The sequence below is a fragment of the Tilletiaria anomala genome, assembly GCF_000711695.1.
Source record: "Tilletiaria anomala UBC 951 chromosome Unknown K437scaffold_17, whole genome shotgun sequence".
NCBI classification, from domain to species: domain Eukaryota; kingdom Fungi; phylum Basidiomycota; class Exobasidiomycetes; order Georgefischeriales; family Tilletiariaceae; genus Tilletiaria; species Tilletiaria anomala.
In genome coordinates this window covers 101,725-119,858 of record NW_013547005.1, presented here as the reverse complement: position 1 = coordinate 119,858, position 18,134 = coordinate 101,725, and the positions used below count along the sequence as shown (strand labels likewise).

Genomic DNA, 18,134 nt, shown 5'->3' with positions numbered 1-18,134 from the left:
GTTGAAGTGAGCAGAGACAGAAACGATGGCGACGTGTAGATGATGCTTGAGCAAGAAAGTCGGGACTGGTGTGCGAAAAAAGCTTTTCGCATCTTGTTATCTGACTTCAGAGATCGTCTCTGTGTTAAATGCCTCCAGAGCAAAGTCACGAGCATCACGAGAGTAAAAACCCGCCGAGGTCAGAGATTCTAATACGTGGAACCTCTGTCCTACTGCAAAAATGACTTCCTCACAAATGAGTCAGACAAAGAAGCGCAAGCACGCGTCTGACGCTGCCAGCGCGGACGGAAATCCCAAGAAGAGCAAGGACTCCAAGGGCAAATCCAAGCAGGCAACGTCTGGAGTCAAGTCGAAGCGATCCGCATCGGGGTTGACATCGGAGCCTTCCGTTGAACACGACAGCATTGAAGCCAGTGGCAGTAGCATCCGACGCCTGGAGCCAGGGGAGCCGCCTGAAGATGACCATATTGTGCTTCGCTCCAGCCAGAACACTAGTACTGGTCCCATCCTTGGTGAGTTTGAGGTATTTTCGAATGTCTGACCTTTTGGACTGACATACACTCTGTCACTGCAATCTTTCAGTCTCTGCTCCGAACTTTGCGGTTCCACCGAACACCCCATTCACACTCTACACCGCACCTGCTCCAAATGGCTACAACCTTGACGGTGCGCAGGATGCTAGTGACGAGCGCTATGTGTTATCCGGCGAGAATGATATCATGCACTACATCTCAACGAATGGTGATTACACGCAATTTACCGAGATGGAGCGCGGCAAGAGTCGTATGAGGGAATACGAAGGAGAGTACTTGATCGGCATCTATGATCCAGAGACGTCTGCCGTTACGTTGCGACTTGCACCTCTGCTGAGCATACAGCGCAGGGTCAAAGCGCTGAATAGCCTTGAACCAATGGCGATCGGTACTGGCGACTGGCAAGCACGCCAACTTGCGAGACGCGATCTGGGCAACCTCTTCGGCAACCGAAAGATGAAAGCGAAAGCATCCAATGAAGACCGCATGCGCGTGGATGGAAGTACCGAAGGCATGCAGAAGATTCTCAAGCAGGTCACTGCTGGCATCAGTACGGCTACATCCGCTTTTGCAAGCGAGATGCCAAAGGAAGCCATGAGTGGCGGTGTATCGGCCGAAACGATACGCTACATCCCTGCGCCGAATCTTCAGGCTACGCACCCGTCGCAGGCATTCTCGATCGACGCCATTATCCCCTCGACGGTGTTCCGTGCACTGGATGTTAAGTGGCTGGCGGAGGCCGAAAGCGAAGAGGCAGCAGCGAAGCAGCTCCCGTCCCCTGGGCCAGCGCGCAGCGCCTACTTGCTTTCTCATGTGTGGAATGCCGTGAAAGCAAATCGCAGCTGTAACGCAAGCGACAACGATGCGAGTATTGGCAGCACAAGCATTCTCAAGCATGGATTGGGCAAAGAACGCCTTCGCCTGGCGCTTTACGCGTCTCTCCTCTTCGCACTCTGGCGCAACTTGCGCAACCTCAATGATCGAGAAAAGCTCTCTGGCAAGCTCAAGCTGAAAGGCGGTTCTGGCAGCGGCATCGTGCTCGAAGATTTATTGACGCGTTTCACGGAAGAGGAGCGGGGCACGCATAAGTGGGTCCTTTCTGCGCACGTTGAAGATACTATAAGATCAGGGCTGATGCAGGTTCCTTCGATTGTTCACCTGTGCAGGCGCACCTTGACCCGGCCCATGGAGACAAAGCTGCTAGCTTACATGGCTGCAATATTTCTGCATCTGGACTCCTTCTCCGTGGACATCACACGCGTCGCTGCCGGACTGGAGCTCCCACATCCGAGGTGAGTAGCATGCCGACTTGTTCAGTCTATCAGCCAATCCTCGCCTTGAACGCTAATGCGGACTCCCCATTCGCACATAGGGTACAAGAGATCTTCAAATCGCTCGGCTGCACGCCAGCCCAGATAGCCGTCTCTGGTTCGGGTGACGGCGCCACAAAGAAGGAGCGGCGCATGGTGCTCAAGGTGCCGCTGACGTTCCCCAAGCCCAAGAGAGGAATGGTCAAGCGTTGAAACAACTGTCTGAGCGTCGTACTGCATGCATAGAAAGAAAGACACACTGCGTCGCACCTGTAACAAACAGAAAAACATTTCGAAGTTGGCTCTTACTGCGCCACAGCAATAAAGCCCAATGTGTGGAAAGACTCTACGTGAAAGAAAGAGGCCACAAAATAGGGTTGAGGCTCGTCTGGTTTCGCTCCCAATATCGCTTCAGGAGCGGGATTTACAAGCAAAATATTTGACCTTGCGCGACTTTTCGACTGACAGAGAGGATCCTCACACGCACAATTCTCTCTCGTTGGAGGAGCAATTCTTCTAACTTCTCGTTGTTGAAGCGTAAAACTGCAGCCCCGTCACACATCGCACAGCGAGTCGTCCTGGTTGAAGTTGCGATATTGCGGATCACACAGGGTAGATAGAAAGCGTTCAAAGGTGCAAGACGTCGCTGCCGCCACGATGGCCGAGTACGACTTAACCCCCCGCTTTCTGCAGCATGTCGACCGGCATCTGGCCATCCCCATGCTCCAGCACCTGTCTTCCACTGGACTCTTCAAGGAGACAGATCTAGTGAAGGCGCAGTATGAGCTTGCAAGGGGCACTTCAATGGTCGGATACACTGCCGAGCTTTATTCTCAAGCGTACCCAGGGCAACAAGCGCCGCCAGAGCTCGAGAAGCAAAAAGAAGAAGCACTCGCGACCAACGAGCGATTGACTGCCGAGGTCGAGCATGCCTTGAACGTCATCGAGGACCCCAAAGTTCTGTCCTCACTCAAGTCAGACAAGCAGCAAAACCTGAGCTGGCTCGAGCAGAACTACCAACTTACTTTGGACCAGATCAATGCGCTTTACCGATTCGGCTACTTCCAGTTCAACTGCGGCAACTATGCCGAAGCATCGTCCTACCTCTACCACTTCCGCATCTTCAGCATGGACCCCGCCATGACACTAAGCAGCTACTGGGGCAAGCTTGCAGCCGATATTCTGATGGGTAACTGGGATGCTGCGATGGAGGAACTCAAGCTGCTCCGCGATCAGGTCGACAGCGGTGCAGGAGGTTCAGCGGTCATCTCTGCTTCTGGTTTTGATGATGCAGCCTCAGTTGCCGACGCAATGGTGCAAGGTCCCACAACTGGGCAGAGCGCAGCCATGGCGGGCGTCAACGAGTCGCTCCTGCAGAAGCGCACTTGGCTGCTTCACTGGTCGCTGTTCGTCTACTTTAACCACCCGCAAGGACGCGAGATGCTCGTTGAGCTTTTCTTCTCACCCGCCTACCTGTCCACCGTCCAGACGTCCGCATGGTGGCTGCTCCGATACCTCGTCGTTGCGCTCGTCATGACCCGGAGAACGACAAGGATCTTCAACATCGCCCAGCCCGGTGCTAGCGCACTTGGCAACGAGCGGGGCGGTGCCACGCAAAAGCTCAGCGCACAAAATGCGATGAAGGACCTCGTCCGCATCCTCAACATCGAATCCTACCGGTCAGAGGCTGCAGATCCTGAATCAGACGATGCCGCTTCTTCCTCCAAAGCACCGGCAGACCCAATCCTGAAGTTCATCTCCGTTCTCTACGAAGGCTTCGACTTTGAGGCCGCGCAAGAGGAGCTTGCCAAAGCAGAGCAATTGATCGCTAACGACTTCTTCCTTGCTGACCACAAGGACGCATTCGTGGAGAGTGCGCGATACCTCATCAGCGAGCTTTACTGTAGGATCCACCACCGCGTTGACATTGCGTGAGTTGCTGTCTGCACGCCGCAAGACGGAGATTTGTTAGAGTCTATCAGCTAACCATCTCCTTGCTCCCTCTTTACACAGGGACTTGTCGAGGAGCCTCAACATGAGCAAGGAGGAGGGAGAGAAGTGGGTCGTGAACCTCATCCGCGACACGCGAACCGATGCGAAGATCGATTTCAAGGAGGTACGTAATCGCTACAATGGCGCTCATTTCCCTCTTGGGCACCACACATAGTCAATTCCATGGACTAACAAGCACCCCAATTCCCCCCTCTGTTTCTAAACCTGCCCGCCGCAGAACATGGTCTACATGAACCAGACACCGCAGGCGATGTATCAGAACATCATCGAAAAGACGCGAGGGTTTGTTTTCCGCACGTCGGCAATGGGCCAGGCGATCGACCGGAAAGCAAACCCGTCTGCATACAGCGGCTACGCCGGCGGCGATGGCGGTCGAGGCGGTGCAGGCGGGCGTGGCGGACGTGGCGGTGCTGCCGGCCGCGGTGGTCGTGGTGGTGGACGCGGCGGGAGCGCTCAGGGTCCCGGTGCTAGTGGTCGACACCAGCAAGCAGCATCTAGCGCACCGACGGGGCAAGACGGCTCCGCGCAGGTCAACAGTGGCACCGGCACAGCACCTGCTGCTTCCGAGAGCGTTGAAGCTGCTTGAAGAGCTGCACAATTGTTCCACGACGCCCCCGATCTCTCCCTCCTTTTCTGGCTCGCTTTGCATTCACTCCCCTATACAAGTGTAGACTAGTCGCCAGCCTCTCGCTCCCTGACCAAAAGGGCCAATCGCATAGAATTGGCCATGAAGCCACCTGATCCGGTTTGGAGCTTCATAAAGTGGTTTGATGCAAGATGGAGCGGTGGGTTTGTAAGGCAGAATCGAAAATGTTCTGGCCTTTTTAAACGGTCCTTCAGAGACCAATATATAGTACAAAGATCCGTAACAGATGGAAAGGCCATGGGACGCGGCCTCTGGAGGAGGTATGACTTGCCAACGAGCGCCGGGCGCCCCGGATGGTGTGCGCATAGCAATGATTCGCATAGGAAGTGAGAGAAGGGCTGGGTGATGTGAGGGCCGCTGACTTCGAGTCGAACAAAGGGATACTGGAGATCCGGCGTTGCGCTTGGGCGCCCTCGGCTTAGAACAGCGTGAACGCCAGCCCCACGACGGCGAGTGCGGTAGCGGTGGTGGTGCCGCGCGCCGGCAGGTGCATGGCAGCGGCTGCGGCGCTTTGAGAGCCGCCCCCCTGCGTCAGGACGAGGTTGGGCTTCTCACCCTTCCTGTTGACGACGTAGTTGGCGGCCATCTGGCCGGGCAGGCCGCACTGCATGCCAAAGACATTGTTGCACGCTGCAATACAGCTGGGCATCTGGTTCGTCAGCGTACCGCCATACATGCATTGGTTGCGGCAAGCCTGCAGGAGGGAGGGAAGCAAACGTCATATCGAGTCACGTCAGCCATCCAAAGTCGTTTTGGCATTTCTCAGCGCATTGCCGCTCACCTGTCCTCGGAATCGGCAGTCCTGTGTCATGACGGGCCATTGGAACTTCTGCAGTCGCGAAATGCCACCTGAGCATGTGCATTTCGACGCGAGAGTCACCTGGTCGCAAAAGTTGTCCGCGACCTTGGTCTCCTTTGCGCCCACCGCTGCATCGCAGCCGGCCTTCTTGCAAAAGTCGACCTGCATGCCGCATATGGACGTGCGCAAGGTGAAAGACTCGTTGGCGAGCGACCAGGTGAACTTGGGCAGCTTGCTCAGGTCGTATGACGGCATGACGTACTGCACAGACTGCTGCAACGGGATCGACTTGGGCCACTCGACGGAGGTGCTGCTGCTGGACGTGTTGGTAATTGTGGCTGTCGAGCTATTTGCTGCAGGTGCAGCCAGGGTTTGGGTGGCGTAGATAAGGAGGATGTACAGCGGTCAGCTCCTCGCCAGGTGTATGTGGGTTATAGACAGGGGGTCGACAGGAATCGACCCACATTGCGCTGCGACACTACTCGCCGCAGAGAGCAGCGCTACGAAAGCGCACAAGGCTGTCGAGAACTTCATTTTTGGCCGCGAGTAGGCTAGGATCTGCGAGCGCTTCTGCAGCGGGCACGGGAAGGCAGAGAGAGCAAGGAACGAGATGCGAGAGCTAGCAAAGCTGTTTGGGTCGTGCTGGCAACAAGAGGCAACGCGACGCGGCGGCGAGGGGCGACAGGAATGATGAAGCACGGGGAGAAATGCAGCACAGTCGGGGTGTCGGTGAGGGGCAGGGGGGAAAGGTATAGCAATAGCACCTCTAAGCAGGGTCGGGCGACACTCGGAGCGCCGAAGCCAAGCACCAAGTTGAAATGTCCTTTGAAGATGTACCACTACAAGTCAAAGTCGCCTGCGGGTGCGTGTTTGTGGCGGCCGTCATGCAGTGCGGCAGTCAGCAATAGTGGATGGAGATCGACAAAGAGACTAAACACGAGGAGCCCCGCAAAAAATGGCCGTGTGATGGAATTTACAGGGGCGATCCATACCAGAGTCAGTAGACGTCGGAGCACTGAGCACAGGCAGGAGCGCAATGGTGGAGCGGTCAAGTGTCCTGGTGCGCTTCCCGCATCCTCGGGCCCACGTAGCACCGACGCCCTCGATACAAGATAGGGCGGTCGCCTCTTCCCCTCGTCGCATGCAAGCCAAAGGTCTTGCCTGTCTCTCGTACTTCGCTGTCGGTGCAAGCATCATGCGCTATGTGTGCAACTGCATCTGACCCAAGTGCGCGGCGTGGCGATGCGATGCATACCGTTGACCTTGCATGGCACCGAGAAGGCTGGAGCAGGCATGGCCCAAATGGACTTCAGGAGACGTCATGCACACCATGTTCGGTCGTGGTCTGCGGCAATCGCGTGTGTACGAGTAGATGTGCTCATATATATTTCTAAGTGACAGTTTGAATGCCACATAACCCAGTGGCGACGTCGACGAGAGTCACCGGTGTTACAACATCCACAGCCGCTTTACGCCAGGCTGAGGCTGCGGCTGGTCAGCATGGCCGTACTTGGCGATGCGCAAGCACTCTTTCTCCAGCCAGCTCCAGTCTTCGCTCTCGCTCTCTTCTCCCTGCTGTCGGTCATTTTGCACTCTGAACAGGGGCTTCCGTGCGCGTACAGTCTGCACACTGATCCCTTGCTCGCGCAGCATACGTGCTCCCTGGCACTCTTGCACAAAGTCGTCCGGCTCACTGACGCCCTGAAAGACGCGCGCTACATGCAGGCGAACGAATTTGCTGCATCGTTGAGGATGGCGCACCTGTTGAGATTGCTGGGGTTGCGGCGAGCACCGCTGTGCGTCTGCATCCGCACCCACCGTCCAGACGGCGTAGCGACGCTGGTGGTTGAACTCAAGGATCCGTTGCACGCACGGTGTCGCACCCGATATTCGCTCCGAACACGGCTCCATCGTCGTGTACAGATCCAGCGCGAGCTCTTCTGCTATCTCCGCAGCAGCTTCTGCCTCATTCTCGGCGACAAATATAAGCTCCCGCTGCAATTTATCGAGCGCGCATTGCTCGGCGTGCGTGTTGCCTTCCAGCTCGCGTGAATAACCCGTCGCGAGTGTTTCTCTCAGAGAGGGCGCGGTGATGATGCAACCGACGCAGAAGGCGGTCTGCGTGGGCTCACATTTGTTGGCAAGTCGCAGGGCATGCAGCATGTGTTGGTAGTGTACGTCTGCCTCCTCTTCCTCCGTAGCGGCACCCAGCTGCTTCTTTTTCTTCTTCTGCGGTGGCTTCAACGCTAGACCACTTTTCATGCGGGCAGTCAGCGACAGTTTGCTCGCGCTTTTGTCCCAGCTCCACTCCCTCCTACTCTCCCACTCCCTCCGCCATGTCCCATACTCTCCCTCAATCCCGCCGTCGCGCCAGACGGTCCAACTGTCCCGAACGCGGAATGCTACGGCGACTGGATGGTCCAGAATCATCTGCCTCAGCGGAGGCGCGGGATGCAAATCTGGTATGGGTGGCAGCATCGAGCTGAGCGACGATTTTCGCCGTGACAATTGCGCACCTCGCGCACGGGACGCTGAGTTGCTGCGCTTGCGCAGGCCTTCGTCTTTTGGGGCTCCCAACGCCGCATTCCCATGGCTCAGCACAGGGCTCCGCGGTCGGCTCAGGATGGGCGAACTGGACATGGACCATACGGTAGGTGAGCCAAGAGGGGCTGGTAGACGCAGAGGCTGACGAGAGACGATCTCTGTCAGATAGTAATAGCCCCCGCCGACGACGACCCCTATTGTCAGGCCGACGAGGATCTGTACAGGTGTGTGATAGGCGAGATGATACCTGCGAGACGCCGAAATATCAGCATTGACACGCTCGCGGAGCAAGCACAACTTCCCGCTCACCTCGAATAGCATGTCAGAGCAGAAAGCAACACAATAGCGATGATGACTGCCACATGCTCAGCTCTTCTCATAGTATTGATCAATGTTGCAGGCTTGGTTTTCTGTGGGTGATGAAGCAAGAAATGGCTGATAAAGAAGGCTGCGAAGAATCCAACGAATTGGCTGTGGCTGCTCGGCATGCCGTAGCCTTTCCCAAGCATCCCAGGAAACGGTCGTGGCTGCCTGATCAGCCGTTTCAAGAACCAATTCAGTCCTTCGCAGCCAAGCTGGCCTATCAGCGCATTGATAAAAGTTAGTTCGCGACGGTAGAGAATGATCGTGACGTATGCGCAAAGCAAGAAGATGGGCGACAAGGTGACTAGCCCGAGTAACTTGGCGGCAGGGTCACCGGCGTCATCTAATCCTCACATACAATGTGTGAAGAATAAGTCATCGATCCTGAGTTTGCTTCATACTGCGAGCACATTCAGGTGGCCTGTCACTCACACTGGACGTGTGTCAATCCGAGCGAGACGTACCGTTCCGGGTCGATAGCGCTTTCCCTGGGCATGGCGGTGTCGAGGACTCGAAGGCGCCACTGCCGTCTTTACGCGGCTCAGCTCCCAAGAGAATGGACGTGGGCTCGCCTTTCGGGATGTCCTCTGCAATTCTGCGTCTATCCCACGCTTAATCTTGGTGCTCTCTCTGCCTCTTCTTTGAAATGAAGCGTCGCGAAGGGTGAGCAAAATGCGACCTAGACAAGCCATGTTGGCCTTCCCACACCTTGAGCGGCCTTTGCGCTGTGGCCGTGTGGCGCATCATGAGATCTTCACCGGCTCATGCCGTGCACACCATTGCCGGTCACTTCGACATCGTTTCTGCCACTTCCCATTCATATGCACTCGCGTTTGGGCTACAAGGGTGCATCCTGAAGCGCATCAAGCGGTCAGCCGTACACTGGTGCTAACAAGTGGAAGCCGAAGCTGCAATGTCGTCGAACGGCCAACCGCAAGCCAAGGGGTCTCGCAACCGCAACCGCACGTTCGCGCTTGCCGGTGCGACGCTTGCCGTTCTCTCGCTCTCATACAGCGTATACCGATGGTATCAAGCGAGCAATGCCCCTCGACCCCCCTCTCTCCCGCGATCCGCGGGGCTAGGCGGATCAGCGAGCGGCGCGGATGATTCTAGAAGAAGCCAAGCTGCAACGGGACGCACTGCAAGGAATGGGGCGAGCCGCGGTCAAGACATGCAGCCCCTCGCGGCGCGGCCGACGCTCACTCTGTCGCTACCACCTGAGTTTCCACACACTCCGCAAGCACTAGGGCTACTTTCAGACATGCTATCGGATCTGGCACCTCACTACCTCATCCATCTCATTATTCCCGCCGCCCCGTCCAGCAGCGCACCGTCGTCGCGAAGCCCCCCGGCCTTGGACGAGGTGCACACGCTATCCGAAGAGGTGGACGTCGCTTTCGATCTCACAGCGGGGAATCTCTCAAGGACTTTCTCACATATCCAGAGCTTTGACGCGCGCCGTATTCTGGAATACAGCAAGCCGGAAGGCCGGCATGCGCTTGCCAGAGCTCTCGCATGCGATGCGCACCTGCACGTACTCCTCGCCCCACCGTCAGCCCATTCGGCGATTGCAGCCTCTGCTAGCACAGCGGCCGGGGAAGTCGACGGCTATGTGAAACACGAGGAAGGCATTGATGAACCGGCATCTCCAAGCGAGATCCTCATACTCGACGATGAGACCGAAGGTGAAGCGCTACGGCAGGAAATCTTGAGACTTGAGCAGCTGCAAAAGTCCTGCGGTTTGGTCATCATTCTCTCATTGACGCTGCACACCGCGAAAGCAAGCGGAAAGAAGGTGCGATGGCTGCGAAAGGACAACGAAGAGGTCTCACGAACATTCGAGGGACGCCCAGGTTTCCGCGTGAGCGATCTCGCCAGTCGTGCGGATGTAGAGGGTGCTTGGATGGAGGGCACTGCACGGTTGATCGAGCTTCGCAGCGGCTGGCGATAGTATCTAGAAGACCCGACGTGTATCCCTACCAAGAATTAGGTCTGGCGAGGTCTTCATGGCAAAGGATCATTCGAAACTCGGAGATGGGCTGGTGTACGTTCGTTGCAGCGTCATGAGCTTGTCATATCGTGAAGCCTAAGAATACAAGAGCCCCTAGTGAGAGGTAGCGTGACCAGAGCAGGTCCGTTTTTATGACTGGCTGATGGCCTGGACGGTAGTGCCGGCAGCCTTGGCACGCTTGCGGAGCTTCTCGGTCGACTTGCCACCACGCTTGGCACCACCCCAGTGTCGGCGGGCGTCCTCGTACTTGTCCACGTAGTTGGCCTTGGCGGCGGAGACGAGGTTAGCGAGCTCGCGCTGGTCCTCGCTGCGGACGTCCTGGATGACGGCGATGGCAGCGGTCTTCTTGTGAACGAGCGCACCGAGACGCGACTTGCCTCCCTTGACAATGACCCATGGGATGCCCATCTTCCTGCAGAGGGCCGGGATGGCGACGACGAGCTCGATCGGGTCAACGTCGTCAGCGAGAACAACGAGCGAAGCCTTCTTGGCCTCGATCAGGGCAACGCAGTGGTTGAGACCGTACTTGACGAAAAGGGGCTTCTTGCCGTCGGCTTTGGGGTCGGCCTTCTTGCCATCAGCAACGTCCTTGGCGAGAGCATCGAGACGCGCCTTCTTCTCCTGCTTGCTCTCCGGGCGGTACTTGTTCAAGAGCTTGAACAGGTTCGTCGCGGTATTCTTGTCCAGCGTGTTGCTGAATTGCGCAAGCGCAGGCGGAACCTTGAGGCGCTGGTGAAGGATGACACGCTGGCGCTGCAGGCGGACGTACTCGGGCCACTTGACGAAACGAGTAAGGTCGCGCTGCGGCTGGATGTCCTGGCCAATGCCGAAGCTCTTCGAGGTCTTCTCGAAGAGAGGGTTCTTAGCGGCCTTGTTGGCGCTGCTCCTGGACTTGCCAGCAGCAACGGGCTTCTTTGCAGCTTTGGGTGGCTAAAGGGGGAGGGGAAAGCAGAAAGCCATATCGTTAGTACTCCATCAAGGGAAAGGAGCGTGGGTCATTGAGCAGAGAGTGGCGTGCAGCTGCGGCAGTTGGCGATGGCCAGATGTCAAGCTGTGCTGCAAAGTGCGCTCTCGGACAACGAATCGCGCTCAACAAGTTGAGCAGCGATCATTGGCTCTACCAAGGAGCCTACGCAGTACATCAGCACCTTCCCTGAAGCCGGTAGGACGGCATACAGGTACTAGCACCCGAAGTACCTGCAGAGCATCCTCCCCACTTTGCAGCCTTCAACACTGTGCTAGTCTTTGTGCATTGGCGTGCAATCGCAGCTGATGTGGCCTCGTGGGCAGCAGCTGGAGGGCGACGCCGCTGAAATCAAAGAGTCCAGCGACAGCTCAGCTGGCCTTTCGAGATATCAATGCCATGGGGCGAAGACATCCATGCGACCTGTCGGCCCAGAAGACAGCCGAAGTCCTGCCAGTCAAGGGCAAAGAACCCCTTCGCACCGTAATTCTGCCGCGCTGGGAGATAGGCGCTTTTCGCTACTGCCGTGCATCCATCTCTCTGCTCGTCAATGAGCGAGCACCGAACGTACCATCTTGATGTTGTTCGTCGGCTGTTGATACGGAGCTGATGATGAGGAGGGGATGGAAATGATGTAGGGCAACAGAGAATGTATTGTGTATGCAATGCATCCCTTGGGTCAGTGCGGGGAGTTCACACATGAGACCCGCACTCTTCCGCCGCAGCTTTATTCAGCCCACAGGCTTCTCTGTGCATCACATCACACGTATCCGCGCAGTTCTCTGATCACACCAGAATCCCCAACTATCTATCTAATCCCGAATCCCGTGTCCTACAAAGGACCAATTATGTATGTTCCTGAAGGCCCGAAAGCCAGCCTCAGAGGAGCCTCCTAGGTCCTGTGTTAGAAAATCGAATTTCCGCCCTTAGGACGCCGGACTACCAAGAGTGCATAGCGTTAGAAGTTGTACATATCACTCAATGTGCAGAAGCATGTGCCATCCTAGATCATTCTCGCCACATCACATGTATGACGGGCAGACCCGGACTCGACTGACTTCAGACAAGTGTCGCTCTATCCAATTCTTGATTGTAAAGGTTGCTTGCGCAGATCCTTGCCGTCTGCACACGTCGCTGCTATTGCCGAGAACAAGCTGTTTGGCGTTTGCTGTCGTCACCCAGCGTTCAGTGCTGTCTTGTGGTTAACACTTGCAATCGTGCCTATGATGAACTCTCGTTTTAGATGTTCTGCTTGCACAATCGTGCTTCTCTCGTTGGCTGCCGCTGCGCGGAGAATGGCAGCAGAAGCGTCTCAGTTGAAGTCGGGCGCGAAACTCGACCCCAGCGTATTTCTACCACACTGTCCGGCAGCAAGTACCCTTACCCTCCGTTGATCGGGCCGTACACCGGAGCATTCACCGACGAACTCTTTCGCATAAACCATTCGCCAGAGGTCGTTCTTCACAATTATGAAATACAAAGGACGCAAGGGCGGTTTGCATACGGTGTGCGCGTGCAGGAAGCCCACAAGGTGCATCCTCTCCCTGAGCCTAAATTTGAAGGTGCGTTCAGTAGCGCATGCCAGGGGGAGTGCTCATGCTGGCAACCTTTCGTCGCCCTCTGCTCCTCGATATTCGCCAATGGAAGGGCCCAATGATGCATCGATGCGCCTCATGGGCCCGACTCTGTAAGCGATTGTCCGCACGTCTCACGTAACGAATGCAACCTTCTATCAGGTGCCGAAAGATACCTTGATTCCCCACTGAACTGGTGCTACGTTACGAGCATAATGGCCACTTTCCATACAATGCGCCGTGCCTATGACACTCAGCGGACTCAACAAGAAGTTCGCAGCTTTCATGAACGAGAATGCGGAAGCGATGAGCGAAGAAGTGCGTGAAGCGCTATTTGTGCAAGGCATGAGGCTACATGGGGTTCCGCATAGTTGCAATTATCGCTCGGTGTTGCTCATGTCTGAAACAATTATTGTCTGTGCCCAATTCGTCCTTTGCCGGCACGTCTGAGAGCCCTGAGTGCTGCATTTGACAACCCCCCTCGAGCGAGATGCTCTGGACAAGGAAGGGAGTACAAGACGAGAGGCCATTACATGACAGTCACGACAGATCAAATCCAGAATTCGCCTGGATCGCGTACCTCAGCTTCTCCAAGCACTGCCCCTGGCTGGTATAGCGTGGGAGCTTGAGCAGGTTGATGCACGTGCTCGCCGTCGGCAGCCTCGAACTATCATCACTGCTATGCTGAATCGCGAACTTAGGGTTGAGCTGCGAGAAGCCGAGGAGCGGAGGCGACGGACACGAAGTGACGAACTTGAGCAGCGCCCTGCGTGCTGTGTCGTCGAACGTTGCGAGCGCGTTCCAAAAGTACTCGACGGCGAGGTCCTTCTCGTGGTAGCCGGCAAGCACCGTGTTCGCCTTCAAATCGTCAATGTCGATCGGCTGATCGGCGCCGCTGACGATGACTCGCAGTTCCTCCCTGTTCATCATGCGCAGCCACCTCGGGTCGATCATCTCGCTCAGCCCGTTAAAGAAGGCGCGGCACTGCCGTGCGATCTGTGCCGTCAGGCGGTAGTGGCTGACGCGGTAAATGTACGACAAACGATTCTCCCGCGTGACGGCGATGGAAGAGCCGCCAGGGACCAGCTCGGTTGTATGCTGCACGCCGAACTCCTCATCTGTCACGGTAAAGTTGAGCGCCAGATCCGCTTCGACGTCGCCAGGATAATTCTTGAGGTAGATCAAGCCCTTGTAGAGTTCTTTGTCAAGGCTGCCCAAGCTGGACAAGTCATCGAGGTAAGACTGCTTACCGAGCCACTTGCTGAGGAAGAAACTCGCGAACTTGACATCAACAAGGATGCCCTCGTACATGGCCTTGCCAAGGATGCGTCCGAGGAAGGTGTACCACTCGAGCGATTCAGGCGTCTGCGCGTACGAGTGCGGGTTAGGGTATATCTCTTGCTCGTTGGTCGCGCACCACAAGCCGCGATCGGTATCAAATACTTCCTTGACGAGGGAGGTCAAGAACTCTTTGAACAGGCCGCCTCCATCGATGCCAGCCTCTTCCTGTCCCCACTCATCGATGAACGCAATCTCGATAGGATGCTTGAGCATATCGCCGTGTAGATTGAGCTGTGCAAACCCGTCGTCGGCAACGTGCCCACGCCGGACTTTGATCCTGTGCCGACGCGGACGCATGAACGCATGCTGCTCGATACCAAGGCGCTGTGCGTCATTGCGGATGAATTGGCGGAAGATCTCGACACGCACCTCGAACGGGATGACAAAAGGTATGTTGTTCAGCACGCCAAGCCTCGGACTGAGGAACGCGAGCGTGCGAGCCGTCAATCCCTGTGTCCTGCCTCGCCGGGCACGAAGGCGAATTGACACGGGCAGGGCCGGGATGTCCGAATCTCCGCCGTCCATATTGTCGCTCCGGGTATTGGCTGCCAATCTGTGCGCTTGCGCGCCAGCACCCATCCTCCGATCACCATCTTCGTCCACGTCTTCCTCTTCCACCTGGTCTGTCGCTGCCGTTCCGGCCGCGGGCCCAGCAAGTTCGGTCTCCTCCATGATGACGGTCTGGATGAACGCCTGCATGTCGAACTGGCTCACCATGAGCCAGTGGCCCTCTGGCGTAAACTCCCTCCGTGAATCGCGCGCATAGAGCTGCTGCAGGAGCTTTGTAAAGAGGGTCCGCAAGCTGAGCAGCGACATCTTCATGCCTGGAAGGCAGTCTGGCTCGTTCACATGCTGCTGCTGCTGTTGCGCTGGAGCGAAGGGCGACACACTCGTGCCGGATGCGCCACCTGTTGCGACCCCCGCTGGCGGCTGGCTTCGCTTAGCGCCGCTGGCGGCAAGCCCCGACACGATTGGCTGCAACGTCGCGAGCGAGCCGTTGCCTTCGTGCCAATACATGGCGAAGGTCAGATTCCGCAGCAGCGCGCTGAGGCTGACGACCTCGTCGAGACTAAGCGGGTTCCTCGATGAACCGCCGCTAGAAGCAGAAGCAGGCGAAACCAGAACCCGGCTGGCTGCCAAAGGAGCCGTGACGGCATCTCTCAGAGGCGACGAAGAGGATGGTGACGCCGAGCTAGGCGGATAGAACTCGTCATCGCCAACAGTAAGCAGCGTGCGACTGTACAGCTCGCAGAGGACAATCAACGCAGGCCACTCATTCGCTAGCGCCGGATCGCCCAACGTGCCAAGGAACGCTTTGACGTCCGCCCCGACCGCATCCCCGCCAAGTCCACTGGAAGCACCTGCTTGTGAAGTGACCGGCACCGCATCCGTTCCGCCGCCGCTGGCTGTAAGGCGCGTCGCGAGCGGGCTCGCACGTACCCAGCCGCGCCAGATTTCGCGGACCAGGCCGCCAGTCGCTGATGCGGCGCTTCGTGCCGCATCACCGCCTGCCGCTGCCATGCCTGGTGGCGCGGCCGGGTTGCTGTTGCTGTACAAGATGTTGCTGAGCATGTCGTCCCGGATGTCGATCGGCCACCCGGCATTGAGCGTGGATGTGAGGAAGCGGAAGAGTGCTGGACGGCTAGAAGCGCTGAAGCGGTTGGAAGCGGCCACGATCGCGTTGATGTGTGTCAGCGACGGGAGGATTAGGAGCGATCTGTACGTCTGGTCGTCGAGTTGCTCCTGCTCCGTGGCGGCTACGGCGCCGGTAGAGGCGCCCGGAGGTGCCATGGCTTGATCTCCATGTCCAGCAGCGAGGTAAATATGCCCATGCTCGCGCTCTTCTTCGTCCTCGATCATTTCAACAGCAGCTCTCATCCTCTTACCCTGTCCGCCAGCAGCAGCCGAGGCGGGTGGGGTAGATGCAACGCCCGCCTTGCCCTTGCCCCTTTCCTGCCTGCGCGCCGACGCAGGGATGTGCGCCAGTACGTTGCTGTCCGCAACGGCATCTTGCATCGCCGTCAGGCTCTCCAGGTACGCCTTGAGAGTCTTGCCGTCAGTAATATGCGGCACGCGTCCCGCGCTGAGTGCGAGGAAGTTGGCGAGCAGATGCGCCTGTTCAACCACGTGTAGGTCGCACAGGGTCAGTGTGTCGCTCGAAGACAGCTGTCCTACGATCCCATTGAATGGCGATGCTGCCACCAGCTGAGTAAGGCTGCTGAGCGGTATGCGTTTGGGAAGGAGCGGAATCGTCATGATCTGCTCGGTGAACTGCCGCAAAGCGAGTCTGTATGCTTCGGCAGGACTCGGAAACAGGCCTGTCGGATCGGCGTCTGCGCCTGCATCTGCCTCGATAGCGATTGGATTCGCCCGAGAGGTCCCGCTTGCGCCTGTCTGCGTCGGAGAAGTGAAGACTTTAAACGGTGCGAAACAGAGCTGGATGCAGAGCGATACCGTATCAGGCGACGCTTTGCGGTCCACCGACTGAATGTAGGAGTGGGCAACGGAGCCAGGAGAGTCAGCGATACGCGCATGCAAGGTCAATAAGGCTGTACTCGCATGTGTCAGAAGATGCCTGCGCAACGAGCTGAACCAAGCGCCTTGCCGAAGCAGGCGGCCGACCAGACGCTGGTCCATGCCGCATTTCACGTCGGGTCGTGGAGACGCGATTTGGATCGTTCTCAGCGCTTTCTCCGTCCCTGGATCTTGGCCTGCCAAAAATAACAACGTCTTGAAAAACGTGCAACATGCCATTTGACTGCCTTTTGCTAGTGTGGGGTTCTGCACGGCAGCCTCTAGCCGGCGGGCGACCGAGCTGAGCAAGAAGAAAGCGCGCCATCGCGCTTCATCAAATCGCGCCGTAGAGGTACTCTCAAAGAATGAATACAAGACAACAGGGAGCTGTGTGTCTGCCGCATCGGCATCTGTAGCGGTGGAAGCAGAAGCTGATGAGGCTCTTGACATTGGAGTCAACGCTAGGCGACACCATCTCTCGAGGCGTCCAGAGTTGTCCACGACGACGTGTTCCGCTTTGGCCTTGGTGGCAAAGACTAAAAGTGACGTCGCTGCGAGCCATTGATCTCGAACCTCTGTCGAGCGGCAAGCCAGCGTGCCCTCAGCCGCCACTCGCGCCTCGATCTCTGCAAGCAGACGGCCCAGGTCCGCCTCCCAGCCCCGTCGTGTGCACTCGGCCGCACGGCGACCGCGCCAGACGCGCTGGACCGTCTGCGCAGCGGCCTCCTTGCGGCGCAGTTGTTCTCGCTGCTGCCGCTGCTGCCGTGCGTTGGCGGCGAGCGATGCGGACGTCTGCGAGGAGAGCTGGCCGCCGAGGTTGATGGCTGGTCGGGACTTGGCGATACCGGTGAAGTTGAAGTCCATGCTGGGCCGGGTGTCGCGCGATGCGTAGCGCGACAGCTGATAGCGCTGCTCTGTGTGTGATGGAGAGAGAGCGGCGAGGCGTGTGTACAAGGGGCGGGGTCGTGGTGAAAGTGGGTGCCAGCTACTAGTTTAGCTTGCTTGCTCGCTCTCTCATATTGTATTTGTTGTAGAATGCCATGTTGCAACCACACGCTGGAGATGAGGTGCATTATATCCTAGACTTGGCTGGGAACCCTTGCAAATACCTGGCCCAGTGCACAAAATCCGCCCGGAAACCCATGTAAAGTCTCTCCCGAAAGTGGCTGCTCGAAATCGAGCCTCGGCAATTTCCGGTAATTTCCTATGTGCCTATCTCGTATTTCGCTAGAAAAGATGGAGAGACTGTTAGATCGGCTCCACACGATGCCTCCAGACTACGGATCTGGGGGATTAAAGTACATGGAAAAACCCGGAACGGCTGGGCCCTGCAATCCAGACCGGGGGACCTACTAGGGTTCCCGGGTTTCCGGCCGAGGGCCCACACGGTTTCCAGGACAGCCCTAGCAATACCACGCGGCGCTGTCGTCACCGTGGTGTTTGTGCTGAAAACGTCAACCACCTCATTATGTCCCACGCGAGTCGAAATACGTTGACGTTCACCTCATCTCGCTTATCGCCG

General features: G+C 57.2%; 7 protein-coding genes across 7 annotated transcripts; 3 read left to right on the top strand and 4 right to left on the bottom strand.

Annotated features, from left to right (window-relative positions):
* The first annotated feature begins 138 nt into the window (after positions 1 to 138).
* On the top strand, positions 139 to 2,158 carry K437DRAFT_254923 (uncharacterized protein). The gene is made up of 4 exons (XM_013389217.1): positions 139 to 512; positions 583 to 1,621; positions 1,700 to 1,825; positions 1,906 to 2,158. The coding sequence occupies exons 1-4, from the start codon at positions 221 to 223 to the stop codon at positions 2,054 to 2,056; spliced, it is 1,608 nt and encodes a 535-aa protein (XP_013244671.1). The 5' UTR covers positions 139 to 220; the 3' UTR covers positions 2,057 to 2,158.
* A 342-nt stretch (positions 2,159 to 2,500) lies between these two features.
* Positions 2,501 to 4,609, top strand: K437DRAFT_290196 (eukaryotic translation initiation factor 3 subunit E; the record flags this gene model as incomplete). The annotated part of the gene is made up of 4 exons (XM_013389216.1): positions 2,501 to 3,122; positions 3,165 to 3,774; positions 3,857 to 3,959; positions 4,074 to 4,609. The coding sequence occupies 4 exons, from the start codon at positions 2,501 to 2,503 to the stop codon at positions 4,440 to 4,442; spliced, it is 1,704 nt and encodes a 567-aa protein (XP_013244670.1). The 3' UTR covers positions 4,443 to 4,609.
* A 37-nt stretch (positions 4,610 to 4,646) lies between these two features.
* Positions 4,647 to 6,177, bottom strand: K437DRAFT_254921 (uncharacterized protein). The gene is made up of 3 exons (XM_013389215.1): positions 5,766 to 6,177; positions 5,284 to 5,654; positions 4,647 to 5,196 (listed from the first exon to the last, which is right to left on the bottom strand). The coding sequence occupies exons 1-3, from the start codon at positions 5,833 to 5,835 to the stop codon at positions 4,921 to 4,923; spliced, it is 717 nt and encodes a 238-aa protein (XP_013244669.1). The 5' UTR covers positions 5,836 to 6,177; the 3' UTR covers positions 4,647 to 4,920.
* A 491-nt stretch (positions 6,178 to 6,668) lies between these two features.
* K437DRAFT_254920 (PAP2-domain-containing protein) lies at positions 6,669 to 8,899 on the bottom strand. The gene is made up of 3 exons (XM_013389214.1): positions 8,641 to 8,899; positions 8,155 to 8,551; positions 6,669 to 8,092 (listed from the first exon to the last, which is right to left on the bottom strand). The coding sequence occupies exons 1-3, from the start codon at positions 8,702 to 8,704 to the stop codon at positions 6,751 to 6,753; spliced, it is 1,803 nt and encodes a 600-aa protein (XP_013244668.1). The 5' UTR covers positions 8,705 to 8,899; the 3' UTR covers positions 6,669 to 6,750.
* On the top strand, positions 8,760 to 10,309 carry K437DRAFT_254919 (uncharacterized protein). The gene has a single exon (XM_013389213.1). The coding sequence runs from the start codon at positions 9,122 to 9,124 to the stop codon at positions 10,157 to 10,159; it is 1,038 nt and encodes a 345-aa protein (XP_013244667.1). The 5' UTR covers positions 8,760 to 9,121; the 3' UTR covers positions 10,160 to 10,309.
* A 12-nt stretch (positions 10,310 to 10,321) lies between these two features.
* K437DRAFT_272980 (L30e-like protein) lies at positions 10,322 to 12,971 on the bottom strand (the record flags this gene model as incomplete). Its single annotated transcript, XM_013389212.1, has 2 exons — positions 10,322 to 11,149; positions 12,966 to 12,971. 2 exons carry the CDS (start codon positions 12,969 to 12,971, stop codon positions 10,349 to 10,351), a joined length of 807 nt encoding a protein of 268 aa, XP_013244666.1. The 3' UTR covers positions 10,322 to 10,348.
* A 106-nt stretch (positions 12,972 to 13,077) lies between these two features.
* K437DRAFT_272979 (HECT-domain-containing protein) lies at positions 13,078 to 17,671 on the bottom strand. The gene is made up of 2 exons (XM_013389211.1): positions 16,658 to 17,671; positions 13,078 to 16,582 (listed from the first exon to the last, which is right to left on the bottom strand). Exons 1-2 carry the CDS (start codon positions 17,474 to 17,476, stop codon positions 13,298 to 13,300), a joined length of 4,104 nt encoding a protein of 1,367 aa, XP_013244665.1. The 5' UTR covers positions 17,477 to 17,671; the 3' UTR covers positions 13,078 to 13,297.
* Positions 17,672 to 18,134: the final 463 nt, after the last annotated feature.